At 35.2% G+C, this 14331-nt stretch overlaps 1 protein-coding gene across 4 annotated transcripts in view; it reads left to right on the top strand.

The window, feature by feature from the left end:
* The window catches only part of MAP2 (microtubule associated protein 2), a 139488-nt gene that overhangs the window by 84958 nt on the left and 40199 nt on the right, over window positions 1-14331 (top strand). For all 4 annotated transcript variants that reach the window (XM_012802274.2, XM_012802273.2, XM_003784986.3 and 1 more), the window contains 2 exons: window positions 6090-6203; window positions 8309-8386. In XM_012802274.2, the coding sequence (XP_012657728.1) occupies window positions 6090-6203; window positions 8309-8386 (192 nt within the window). The remainder of the gene's footprint in view (window positions 1-6089; window positions 6204-8308; window positions 8387-14331) is intronic.

Below are 14331 nucleotides of genomic sequence, written 5' to 3'. Positions count from 1 at the left end.
AGGTTAGAGAGGTTATTGCTTAACCAAGGTCTTGTGGCCAGTAAGAGATGGGAACAGAATTTGACCCCAGGTTTTCTGACACCAGAACCTACTGGGTTTTTTGGTTTTTGTTTTTAATTTTTGAGACAGAGTCTTATTTTGTTGCCCTCAGTAGAGTGCAGTGGCATCAGAGCTTACAGCAACCTCAAACTCAAGTGATTCTCTTCCTTCAGCCTCCAAAGTTGCTGAGACTACAGCTACCCACCACAGCACCCAGCTCTTTTTTAGAGATGGAGTCTCCCTCTGGCTCAGGCTGGTCTTAGACCCATGAGCTCAGGCAATTCACTCACCTCAGCCTTCCAGAGTGCTAGGGTTACAGAAATGAGCCACCACACCTGGCCAGACCTATAAAATATTTGTACTACACTAATATAGATCACAGTGATGTTTGAATGGGATAATAAGTTACATTTATCCATTATTTTGCCAGTTTTCTCATCTAGACAATGTTTAAATGTGTGGATTAAATAATATCAACAAGAAATGATTGTGCCTGTTTTAACAACTTGTTCAATAATCTTGTTTAACAGTGTGATGTTTATTCATTAGCTGAAATATAAGTAGCTTAGTATAATACTATTTGGGTTTTATCAAGTAACTCTGTGGATGAGAGTATGTCTCAGTTAGTTTCATACCTATTTATCTCCTATATATGTTTCCACCACTATTATTTTCCCAATCCTGAGAAAGAATATTATTTCTTTCCAGAATTCAATTTATCTAGTAGGGACTGCTTCAATACTCTTTCATGAATATTGAGCCCCATTTCTGTTTTCTAGAAAGGGTTTTAAAAACAGACTTCATTTTTTGTCTTCAAGTATATTCCTGTATAGTTATGGTCTGCTATGTCCTATTATTCTGTTCCTTGGATTAAATTTTTAAGTACTTTATCCTTATATCAGCCTATAATCAATCACTGGGTTTTTTAGAAATTAGGAGATGAATTTGATTTAGAGAAGTTACTTTTAGTGTTCTCCTTATAAGTGATTTGAAGATAGATTCACGTAATAGATTAGTTCCAGGGCATCATTCAGTTTGCATAGTCATAACATGATTTTATAACCATGAGATTTTTTTTATTACTTGTAGAAACTGTGACATTATCCAATTAACACTACTGATAAAATAAAAAGTTAATGTGCAAGACTGGTTATAAAGTTCTCACTGTAATACAAAAACTATTGCAAGTTACACTGAAATCCTGACATCCATTCATAAAAGAGAGAATAAAAATACACATCACACTCCTTGCCCAAGATAGTTTCTAACATAAACTAAAAATGTCCTCTTCTAGAATGTTTTAGAAAGTCAAAAGAAAGGTAATTAGGACTTCCAAATATCAGATAACTATAAGCAGTTTTATATAAACTTAAGCTGTGAAAATCAATCTTACCTATCAATTAAATATAATAAATCACAGTGTCCAAATTTATACACACTCTAGATTTATCATTAACCTTCTAAGCAACTAAGTTTTATTTATGACTTTACCCATATGTTTGGAAGGAATAGCACAAAAATAGAGTAGAAAGTAGAAAAAAGAATAGAAGGTAGATCAAGTAAGTAGTGATAAATCAAAATGTGGTCTAATTTCCTACTTCAAAGAGAATTTTTCGTATTGCTAATTGTCCTCAAGAGTAGACAGTTACTGTACCTTTTGGAACTCTGTCCAGAAGACAGTCCTGAATTGGGACCTGCTGGCAGGAATCTCGGGCAGATGGTAGCCTAAGACCTACACAGCCAGGAAATTGGGTATGAAGCCAGAACATAAATCACAAAGACAATATTTACTCCCCTCGTAGTTCTGTCTGCAAAAAAAATACTTTACATGGCCACCAACATGGTCATCCACATCAGTGATATTTGATAAATTGTATTATCAGGCTAATAATAGCCTTGTTGGGCTAGACCCTTAGTGCATATCGCTGTGTTCTTTCTTTAAAAATATTAAGACTCAGCAGAATGCACAACTATGGGAAAATAAAGATACCTTGGTGAAGATCTATCTGGAAGTCTTCGTTTTGTGTGAGCTCCTTGATGTGCCAAGCCTGTTCTATGTGATTATGCAACTGAGTTTCCACAACCACCTCTTTGACAAGTACCATTAATATTTCCATTCTATGGGTGAAGCCTTGAAGCACAATGAGTTTAAGTAAATCTCTCAGCATAAAATAAACAGAAAGTAGCAATGATGGAGTCTGTCTCTAAATTGAAGTCTATGAAACTTCTTCTACTGTACACTAAAAAGATAGTAAGCCATAGATAGGATGGATGGATGGATGAGTGGATGGGTGCATGGATGGGTGGATGGGTGGGTGGATGGATGGATGGATGGATGGACGGGTGGATGGTTGGATGGATAGATGGATGGATGGATGGGTGGATGGAGAGAGGCATTAATAGATAAATGGAGAAATCTTATACAAATCACACACACACATCATAACCATTGCATTTTTATTTTTATAGGCCTGATTTTGAGAGTGTCTTCTCTTGTCTTCTATGTTTATTTGGCACATTGACCACTAATATACCCTAAACTTTACTCAAATCCTGAGTGAATTTGCTCCTGTCCCAGGCTATAAGGATGAAGCTCACCCAGTTGATCAAAGGAGTAGGAATCCTTTGTGAGAGGCTCTCTGTCCTTTGGGAATGCTGCCATCTCTCCTGCTAATAGTCTTCGCTTGAAGAAAGACTTTAAATTGACCATACCAATTGAATCTCCTGAACAATGCTCATGTTTTCCTAAATTCACCATGAAAAATATATTATAAAATATGTTAAGTCCTACTTGAAACGTTTTAACATTATTCTATTTAAAAAACTTAAAGAAAATATATCAATTAAGCCAGAGCAAATTTGGCCCTCATGCAACCTGTTTGATTATATTAAATAGCATTTTTCAAAATCTATTAAATTCCTCTTAAGAAAAAAAAGTATCAATTATCCTAAGATTGGGTTAAATCATTTTCTTACACTTTTTAGTTAAATATGTATAAAAATGAAATCATTTTATTCATTAGCTCTTATTCCACTGTGGAACTGTGAAGCACATCTATAAATTAATTTTCACTTAAACAACAAAACCAATAAAACTCAAATTTCCTGCTGCTTATGAAAATAAATGACATCATTTTGCTGAAACTAAATTACTGATCACAATCAAATGGATTCTGGCTGATTAGAAAGATCAGAGCATTCTGTCTAGGTTGGACATGTCTGTAATCCCTAGAGACTAATGATTCAATTCTCCCCTCAACTGTTTTTGTTGTTCCTGTTCCTGAGGTTCCTTTGTACAGTGCATCACAGCATTTCTGGCACTTGCATGAGTGCATCCTTTATATGTTAACTTCACCTCCGTTCTCTTCTTATGTAATATTAAGAATCTTAATATTTAAAATTAATATTTAAAATAATTAATATTAATTAATTCATATTTAAAATAATTCAGGGTGTCAAAACCATATTCCAAATATAACCCAAAACAAGAAAAGACTAAAATACGGTAGCATTTTTTTACCCATAATTTGTTTTCATAAATCAAAAGATACTTGTATCATTTATAATATATTGGGCTAGCTTCTCTTTTCAACAGGCACACGAGAATCCCGGGGCCCCCATTTAAGAAAGACTGTAATAATGATATATTATTAAACAATAATAGACCAAATGAGATAATTTGAGGGTTTTAAAGTTAGCAAGTATAAGTCACAACATGAATTATTCTTGAATTTGTGTAAATATGAACAAAATTTTTGTGCTAATTTTTCATTCTTTCCAATAACTCGTGTTAAGCACCAAATCTGGGTAAAGCGCAGTAAGGGGAGCTTCAAGAGCTGCAGCAATGACAAACAGGAGTCCTTGACATGGGAATCTTCACACGATGGGAGAGATGAGCCTGTGTACCTACATAGGGTCATGCAAAGTGTACCAAATGCCATAGGAAGGTACTAAATTTTGCATAAGTCCTGACTCTTAGAGAGTTTTGTGATTATTTGCTTGTTGGCTCTTCTATTTTCCCTTGTTTAAGAGAAAGAACAAGATAATAATCAGGAAGCCTGAGTTCTAATGTCAGTTCACCTCTTGACTGTGTGAACTTGGGCAAATTTCATAGCCATGCCTGCCCTTATTTCCTCAGCTACAAAATTAGAGGATTTAGACAAAATCATCTCTAAAAGCCCTTTTAGTGCTAAAATTGTGTGATACTAAATTGGATTGTGTAGAATAGAGCATCATTGTAATATAATACATAGTATCATTACTATTGCTTCATTTTGAAGTTATAATGCACACAGTAATTTTTGCAGTAATAAAGAAAAACATACTTCTTTGTTTTTAACTAAATTGAGGCTGCAAAGTATATCGTGTCGGTATATGACCAAATTTTTTTGAAACCTTGCTAAGAAATTAAAACTCTTTCAGAATAAGTTAATCAACGTCAATGTTTACTTTCATCTTTGAATAATAGAATTTCGAATTAGGGCTCTAGCTCCACAGAAATGACACTCCTAACATAAAGGAAATATTCAGTCACATTTAGTTTAGTTTTAGTATATAAGGGACTTTATAATATCTTAGTTCTTTTAAAATTGATATTTTAGGTATGATACTTTTAATAAGAATATGAAATTTTCTGGCCTAACCCTGTGTTTCCTCCTCTACAGAATGGGAGCAAGAATAGCAAATCATTCATTAATGAGGACAAATCCCTTAGCAGAGTATTTAGCACATGAGGAGAACTATAATATTTCTTAAATGCTGCTTCTACTGCTGTTACTACTGCCTAGAATATAGTGTGTGAAATGCATCCCTTCAGAATATACATAGTCATGTGTCTAGGGGGGGAAATCAGTTAGCTAAACAGATAAAGGCAAATACTCTGAATCAGGTAATCCAGCTTTTAAAATTCAGATAAATTCTGTCCAAGCGGATTACTGATTCCCAAAGTCTAGGGTCACTATACTCTCTGTCATCCTGGGTGGCATGTGGAAGGCTTTCCAGGGAAGGCAGAATATAAATGAGCCCACCAGCTAACAACAGGGAGCTTGTGAGTGCGCAAAGTTTGATCGTCAGCTATAAGAGAACTTCAAGAAAAATGTATTTTGATATCTTTACTAAAATTATGAGGAAAAAAAAATCCTACCACGCTTCCTTTTATCCAGTACAACTTATTTCTAACACAGCCATAATTGGGCTTGTTTCCCCAGTATCGTACACACTTTTATATAAAGAAGATGGAAAGTGAAAGTCTGTAGAATTTATATCTATTCTATAATATATTTCTGATTTTAAAAGGCTACTTCTATTTTTGGTTGATGATAAAAGGATATGCACATCATTTCCTTAATCTTTTTTGACTACGTTATGCAAAATTAATTTTGATTTGCTCCAGTGGAAGACATTTCGAGCTAAAAACTACTTATCTGGAATCTTACAGACAGACCACTTTAATGACAAGCTTCTTCTTTTTTTTTTAATCTTTCCAAGTTTTTCATAATTTATCTTATTCCTTCATTTACCTTATTCCTTTCCTAATTTATTTTATCTGGAAAATGTCATGTAATCACAAATATACATTTCAAGGCATCTTCATGTTTCAAATCATAGTGTTTTTGCAAATCAGCATACACCAAATTTGAAAGATATTTTCTGGACTAGTATAAGAAACTGTGAAATGCATTAAGGTTAAATTCAAAATGAATCCTGTCTTCTGTCTTTGAATCTATTTTATAAGGCTCTTAGATATTAAATTGTTTCTATTTGTGTCAACAGATCTTTAAAAATAAAGTGCCATGCAAATTAACTGTGTTCATTTTGTTTAGCTTAGCTCCCAAAATGCTGATTTCGTTTCTTCTTTTTTTAGTATATATATACAGTATATGTTTATGTTATGTATGTGTTTCTGTTTTATCTGCAATTAAAGATTATATTGTCCCTTAAGGAGAAACAGTGAAAATGAAGTTAAATCCACGATACTACTGGGTTCCTTTTCCTCGTGGCTGTTTTAGGCTTCTCATTGCCGTATTTTCTTTTGTTACTCTTCATTACAGAGGAGGTGTCTGCAAGGATAGTTCAAGTAGTCACTGCTGAGGCTGTTGCGGTCCTGAAAGGTGAACAAGAAAAAGAAGCTCAGCATAAAGACCAGCCCGCACCTCTGCCTCTAGGTAAATGAGAAGGGCCTCAGGTCAGGTGGCTTGTCTGCCGCACCTGATCACAGGCTAAAGTCTTCATGCTCCAAAGATAAGCCATATCTTATACTTCGTCTTTACCTGTAATGTTCATCAAACTCACCTACTGGAATGTATTGGGACCTATTTTCACCTTTTCACCTTGTTCATTGCGGTATTTGGGTAGGTTTTTAGTTAAGGTGGTAAGCTTATAGTTAGATTTTTCCATAAATGGCTCTTAATAGTTCATTTTCTGGATCGCTACAGATAGTTGTTAGAAAAGTGAAGTCAATGCATTTTTATTTAATGAATCTCACCCATAAGGAAAATGTATTAAGACTTTTGCTGGAGGTGATTGTTTCCCTTTATGGATTTTGGTGAATGATTATCTACACTGCAGCCTGGTTTGGATCTTCCTGGCTTCCTGAACCTATAACCAGAGCTTTGTTATAATCCCCTGACTTTGTATTTCATACGAGGTACCTCTTTCATCTAAGGTCACTGAGATATCACTGCCCTGTCCCTTCATCACAAGTCAAAAGCCCTCCAGGGCAAGACAAATACTGAAACGCTTGTTTGTCAACGTAAACTCTCTGCTGAGGGCTGTTACCCCTACTGATTGATTGATTGACAGACAAATAGCTGTATCTGAATATACGTGAAGAAATACAAGGGAGGAGTCTCTTTTAAATTCAACAGATATGTTTACCTAAAAGTTATATATACCTGATCCATAGTTTTTAAGGTCTAAAACTACCACGTATCCATTTTCCTCTCATATAGGCTAATGCATCCTTAATATTCAATTTTATGATTAGTGCCCCTTTGTCTGTTAAAAAGGAAGGAATAAGAATACTCTTCCTTCCCAGAATAATAATTTAGAATACACTCAATATGGTATTTTTAATACTGATTTTTTTTTTAATTATCAAGGACTATTTTTCTCTTAAAATAGGAAAAAATGTAACCTGAAACAATAACCTTCAGTCTATTCTTTGCTTATATTCTTTGCAGTAAAACTCCATTTTTTAAATTTGAACTTTTAAAATATGCCATGCAGAAGCCCACAGAGTAAGACTCTAAGCAGTCATCTGTCATCCCAAAGCTGCCTCTACTAACTGTTTTATGAAACCGAAATTTGTGTAATTTTTAAAGTAGATGTCACCGCTGGCTTTAGATGAGAAATATTTCCTTTTGAACTTCCTTATTTTGATATGAAGGGTCATAAAGAAGGTAAGTGTCTTGAAAAGGAAAACTTAGAGTGAACTGTGAATGAATCACACGTTTTAGCAGCTTCCTCTGTTCCTTCACATATAGTGCCAAGGCCGGAAGGTTACTCAGCCTCTACTACAACCACACGGGTCCTGTCTAGATCGCCTCAGGCTATGAAATCTTCCATTTTTGCTTTCTGAACATACCTAACAAAAGATGGGTTTTGACATTAGACTGAAAGGACAAATGTTTAAAAGTAAGTCTCCTGAAATAACTCTAAGTGATCAAGGTAAAATCTATTTCTAGACCAAGCACTTTAGCAATAGAGAATTTTAATATTTTTCTCAGTCTACCTAAATCCAAACTACAATGACCGTGTCTTTATATGTTACGTTAGGGCCAAAATGAAATATTTTATTAATTGAATGAATAGACACAAGTTAATGAGATTAATGATAGAATTTTAGCAGGCATTTAATCCATTTTTTATCGAGAAGAAAAAAATGATTGTTTTTGAAGCAACATTAAATGTTTATCTCTCTTTTTTCTTTTTTTGAGACAGAGTCTCACTTTGTCACCCTTGGAATAGTGTTGTGGCATCACGGCTCACAGCAACCTCGAACTCTTGGGCTCAAATGACCCTCTTGCATCAGCCTCCTGAGTAGCTGGAACTATAGGCACTTGCCACAACGCCTGGCCATTTGTCTTATTTTTTGAATTTAAAAATATATGAACCAATTCGTGGGCCTAAAAATAAGTCAAATGCAGCTTACTATTGAATCTTTTCCTGAATTTTATAGAGAGGCCTTTTTTAAATGGCAAAATTGCCTACACATCTACCAGCCTAATAGGATTAATTGTATCTCATTTTTCCATTGTTTGCTCTTTAGCAGCTGAAGAAACCCCTAATCTGCCTCCTTCTCCACCTCCATCGCCAGCCTCAGAACAGACTGTCACAGTGGAAGAAGGTAAGGTCTACTGGACTTTTCAAGGTTTGTCTTCTAATAAAGGATATATAGGCCACTTTGATCCATAGCACTGGACTTTGGTTTTGGTTAATATGTATCTTACCCAAGCTTTGGCGTTGTCTGCTTGAAATAGTCAAGAGTAAACAAAGACCTTAAATAATCACTGATCTAAATAAAATTAGAGGTAGACGAATATGATAAATAAAAAAGAAGAAATCATTTGATAAAAGATAACTTTGTGTTTAGTTCCTTGCTATAATAACTGTAGGGAACCCATTTATTATAGATAGAGTGCTTTGATAGGAAAGATGCAATCCTGTTTTGTAAGTGACTAAACAAATATATACATGTATATACACACACATTTAAAAATATATAAATGTAATAGATATAGATATAAAAATGTAATCCCCATGATAGTAATATATAATTATAAGGTCAGATTAGGGTCAGACTTACTGATGAAATCAATACTTCCTTATAGAAATGTCAAGAATTATCTCTGTTTTGCTATTATATTGCCAAGACTTTCCCCAGAGCCTGACCCATAATCAACTCAATAAATATTAATGAATAAATGAAGAAGTTCATGAATGAACCTGCTGTTGAGAGCAGTGAACTGGAAGCTGAGATCTTGGCTTCTTTCCTGCTGAGACCTATTACTGTCCACGAATCTGTTTATGCACTTACTCCACAGGAATGTCATGTCAGCTTTTAGTTCTCCTTGATAAAACAGAGGGATGCCTTTGAAGAATATTCATTCAGAATCTGAGATGAAAGGCACTACTTAAAAGGAAACCATTACTGGTTCCCTAACTTAGTTCATTTAACTTTTGTGCATTGTTTGAGAGTTAGAGGGATAAGCAGAGGAGAACTCCAGCTTAGTTGTTTCAATGTAATTTTGTTTTCCTAGACTAAAACCAGAATTTTAAAACTCTTCTATTGATTTCTTCATTTATCTTTTCTTCTGTTGTCACTTTAGAGATCATTTGACTATGTTAAAAACTAAACAATTATCACAATGACTTATCTCTTTGTAATTTGTAATTAGGTTCAGTTAAAATATGCTTTTATTTCCTAGATATAAACATCTAATTACTAAATCACATATTATCAACTCCAATATAATTTTTATCACAAATTAATAAATCTAAGCTTTTTTTAAGCAAAGTTTTGTTTTCTTATATTAGGGCTTTTCCTCCCCTGATTTACTGCCTGAAATTATGTTAAACAGACTAAATTATTCTAAGGAATAAAAGAAAGTATGGGGAAAATAATCAGCATAACAGCCACTGATTATTAGTTAATTCCCTTAACTCACTTCCTTAAAATGTGATTTAATCTTCTACTTTATAGATTGAAAGTTTGAGGGGTGGCTTATATCTATTCATTTGCACATATTAATTGAGAACCTACAATGTTCCAGGCACTCTTCAAAGGCTGAGTATACACGTAGGAATAAAACAGACATGATTCTTGCTTTTAAGCAGCACACTGTCTAGTGGAGAACAGAAATCCAATAAATAAGCTTATAAATAATTTCAAGTGGGATCAGCACTAAGGTAGAAAAGTATAAAGAGCTTTAAGATAGAACAAAAGGGGAAATCTTATTTCATAGGACAGTGAGGGAATGGTTAAGGAGCTGAGCCCAGAAGCATTAGGAAGTGTTAGCCAAGAAATGGGAGGGCAGAAGGGTGTAGGCATGCACTCAGGTGAGCAAGAGGATGAAATGTCCTGGGAACTGAAGGGGGCCTGTGGCTAATGGCCTGTGAGGAATGGGAAGTGTAGTGAAGGAGTGTCAGAGTAAGCAGCGCCTGGATTTCACTCCAAGTGCAGTGAGAAGCTTGACATGACAGCTGCACCTCCCTCAGGTCGTAGAAAATGTTTCTGAGCTCCTTCTTAAAGCCTTTCAAGCGCCAGCGAATCGGCTTAGCCCAGAGAGGGCGTATGATGCTGACAGTGTTCTATTCCGCAAATCTGCTTGAGGTCAAGGCATTTGCTTTTTTTACTCTTTATGGACGTTGGCGCAGAAAGTAAAGACCCAGGGTTCTCCTATCCTTCTGAGAATTCACCTCGCCTGCTTCCTGGAGGGTAACATAAAACATATAATGAAAATTTAAATAAATAGAACATGGGATCACTTTCACATTTTGGTAACTCAGGTGTCAACTCTCCATAGTAACTGTTCTCTTACATTTTGGAATGTCTTTTCCTCAAGCTGCTTCAATATATTCAGGGAAAATGGCCAACTTACTTCTTATTAAAAAAAAAAAAAAATTTGATGTTATTTTCAGACAAAACTTGTATTTTTGTTTTTATAAAAAGTTTTAAACCATATGAAAGCCTGATGATTTGCTTTTAAAGGAAGAACAATTTTTGAGATTTATGAAAAACTATATGTGCATTTTTTATAAACTCTACCTTTTTAAAGACCAGGTACTATTCTAACAGTGAAAGTTATCCGGTCTAGACAAACTATTGACTCTCTTTTTTTTTCAACTACACTTAATGTACAACAAAGTTTCTTTAAGTTAACTTTTCAGAAAACAAGTCCGCGGTAAGACACAAGATTGAACTCTTCAATTTTTCAAACCAATTAGTCTATAAAGGGCCAGAGCAAATTTCACCAGTATATCGCTTATCTATGACAGCAGGTCAAGTAGAAAAAGAGCAGGTGGATTTCTTTGCATTGTCTAGGGGAATGTTGACTCTCCCTGACACACCCTCAAAGCAATTTTAAACTAGGGTTCAGTGAATGCCACAGTCTGACCCTTTTATATTAATGGAAGAAAGTTCTTGGATAACATTAAGTAATTCAGTGATTTTGAATATACACTTTCTTTTTAGTAATGATCAAACATTTTGAAAGCTCTTCTTTCCCAAAGGGGAAGCAGTAAGATTTCACTAGAAAAAAATTAAGATGTTAATTACTATCATTTAGGAATATTCGTTTGTCATAATTAATGTAATATTATTAATTCCCAGAATATGTACTGATTCTGGGAAACAATTACATAGGATTTTAATGGAAAAATTAAACATGTACACTCACAAAGGACGCCCCAGCACCATAAACCAATACCATACTAGTTGTGTTTTCAGATTAACCTCCTTTTCTCTTCAGCCTAACCGTAACAGTTGTCCCTTGGACTGAGCTGTTAGAATTTGGAAGCCTGTGCAAGTTCAATGGAATCATCTGAACACAGAACCAGGTTTCTTTTGCCCACTTAGGTTTGCTCCAGAATTCTAGGGTGATGTTTTCCTGTGTTATGGATGTGGTGACATAATAATCGCCAATCTGAGAGCAGTTTCCTCCATAACATTCTGGGGCAGCAAGAACAGTCAGCAAACTAAGGACTCCTCAGTGAAAAGCAGGCAGAATGGAAGGGGCTTGGAAATGATGGAGAGCAGATGGGGTCAGCTACCATCAGCTGTATGCTCTGATGCCACAACAGCCAAAAGAGCTGAGTCATTGATACTTCCAAGAGATGGAAGCTCCAGAGGGGCTGACATACCAAGGCTCAGTCTAGTGTGGCAAACCTTATTTTAACCTAATGCGAATTTTCAAATCCTTTAAACAAAAAAGCTTGAATAAAAGTAAACTGGAGAAAATTTGTTCCTCCATTGAAACCAGGTAAGCTTCTCTTTCAAAAATTATCGTTATGCAAAAAAATTACATAAAAGTCTAAGGTTCATAAGGTGACCCTGCCCTTTGCAATATTACTGTGTTAAGTTAAATAGAATATTTTCTGGCAAAGGCAGATTCCCTAAAAGCATGTCTACTTACAGTAAAAGGATGCATGCATTCAACCTTCCCCTTATACAGCAAAACTATGGGAAAAAATTCGTTCATTATGAAGTGAATTTGATTTTTCACAAATCTCTTTTACTCCAACTTTAATATATCAAATGAAGAGGAAGAACAGAGGAGCGCTTGTCTGAATACACTGAAGATACAGCTGCTACCATGTACAGAGTCAAATATATTGTGCTTTACATTTTCGCAGATATCCTCTTATTTAATCCTCCCAGTGACCCAAAGAGATAGATAATATTCATTTCCATTTTTTTTTGCCAAACACACTATGGCTTATATCTGGTTAAGTGGCTTATCTAGGATGCAAGTCCAAATTTAAATCCTGCAAATAACATACTGTATCCTAAAAGCTGTCATTCATCAAGGTTCTTACTGTGAAACTTTGGAAGAAAAGAAAATTGTCTTCAAATGAGAGTTCTTTGTTATAAACTACTATACTAATTTCCTTTTTAAAAAACACTCCCAATAAGTATTTAATTTATTTGTTTGAAATGATTATGTGTCCCATCTCTGTTGAGTGTGACCCAAAAGCACTCAGCTACACCAATCGTCTATTACCATCATGGGAACCAAGTGTAGTGTTTGTACTTCACTAGCCATGGTCCCCTCTAACCCTAGTTCCCTCGCACTTCTGGAACTTGTAATATAGATGGACTTCAGGCTGTCAGGCGTGGGCTAGAGACTGGAGCACACATACCTCACAGTAGCAGGTTTGCCAGACACTCTTTTTGAAGTAGCCTTTGGCTTGAGGCCAGACATCTACTACAGAGAAGGCACTTTTCCACTAAAGCTGTTGAAGTCTTTCTTGTTGTTTTTGTTGTTCTCTGTCTAGAGTGAAAGTTTTCAAAATAGAGGATACTATTTTTTTTAATGTATAGATCTGAAGCAAGGCTCTGGGCTGTTTTTACCTTTTGGCACTGTCAAAAAGAGCAGGGACAACACGAAAGAAATGGCAAAATCTTCAAAAAGTTACAATACCCGATAGTAGTGCCTTTGCTCTCAGCTTTAAATTCTGCTTCTTGGTAAAGACATGCTGAAAAGTAGAGGAACATATTCCCTTTTCTTTCTTGATTATGCATGCAGCCCACTGTACATATTACAAGTTTTAGAAGCAGCCGGCATATATGGAGAGTTTACGATCTGAAGGGAGTCACTGTGGAAAATGTGAATGGCTAGGACATGTGATAAGCCCAGGGCTGTGATTCAGTCAGTGTTGTAGGCTAGGTTTTGGACAATTATCTGCTCAGCTGTGAAATCGTGCCTAGCTGAACTAAGAATATAAAATGTTATTTTAGGCTTCTGCCACCCCGTGATATTATAAGCATCATGGCTGAGAGAGTTCTGAGCGCCCATCCAGAAACAACTTCTACGGAATGATCAGCAAATAATGGGTTTAGAAGATTAAATGTACTCTCTCTGCAAAATGTTATTTTAGTCTCCTTATGATTTCAGGCTTATTTCTAGTTGCCAGTGCCTTGTTGCTGAACATAAGTTACTGTCCTAAAAATACAGTGCATTTTCACATTAATGCTGTAACTGGTCTATTTAAATTCTGATCAATAAAAACTATAGAGATGGATACTATAGATTTTGTTCTTACTGAGAGTTGAAAAATTTTAAACTGATTTCTCAATGCAGGTAAATAAATAATAATTAGCAAAGTTAGTAACTGCATATTGGCCTGAGATGTCCTGTCTACACTACATCAGAAGCCAAATCATGCCCATTCTCATAGTCCTTAAAGGTTATGAAATTATACAACAATCTCAATGTGTAGTAGACTGGTCTACAGCTGTCTATTTAAGGCAATAAATTTAAGTAATGCAGATTTTCAAGCCAAGACACAGGAAAGGACAGACGTTACAGTAGTTACTTTAGCATTTTGATGAAAAATGTGCAATAAGAGGTTGGAAACACAAAAATAGCCAAGATCCAGTAGTGTAAATGAAATTCATGGAATAAAAGGTGTTGAGGCATCTGAAGCCAACTCTGTAGAAATTCTCAGCTAGGTGTATCTGTATTATGCTTTCAGAAGAGATACAAGACATAAGAAAGTGAGTTTTTAATACTAGAAATCTATATCCTTCCACAGACGTGCAAATAGGAGCCAGTTTTTCAAATGATACCC

Source organism: Otolemur garnettii, unplaced genomic scaffold (genome assembly GCF_000181295.1).
Source record: "Otolemur garnettii isolate 467f Iridium unplaced genomic scaffold, OtoGar3 scaffold00013, whole genome shotgun sequence".
Lineage (NCBI taxonomy): Eukaryota > Metazoa > Chordata > Mammalia > Primates > Galagidae > Otolemur > Otolemur garnettii.
This window is presented reverse-complemented; position numbering and strand designations above follow the sequence as displayed.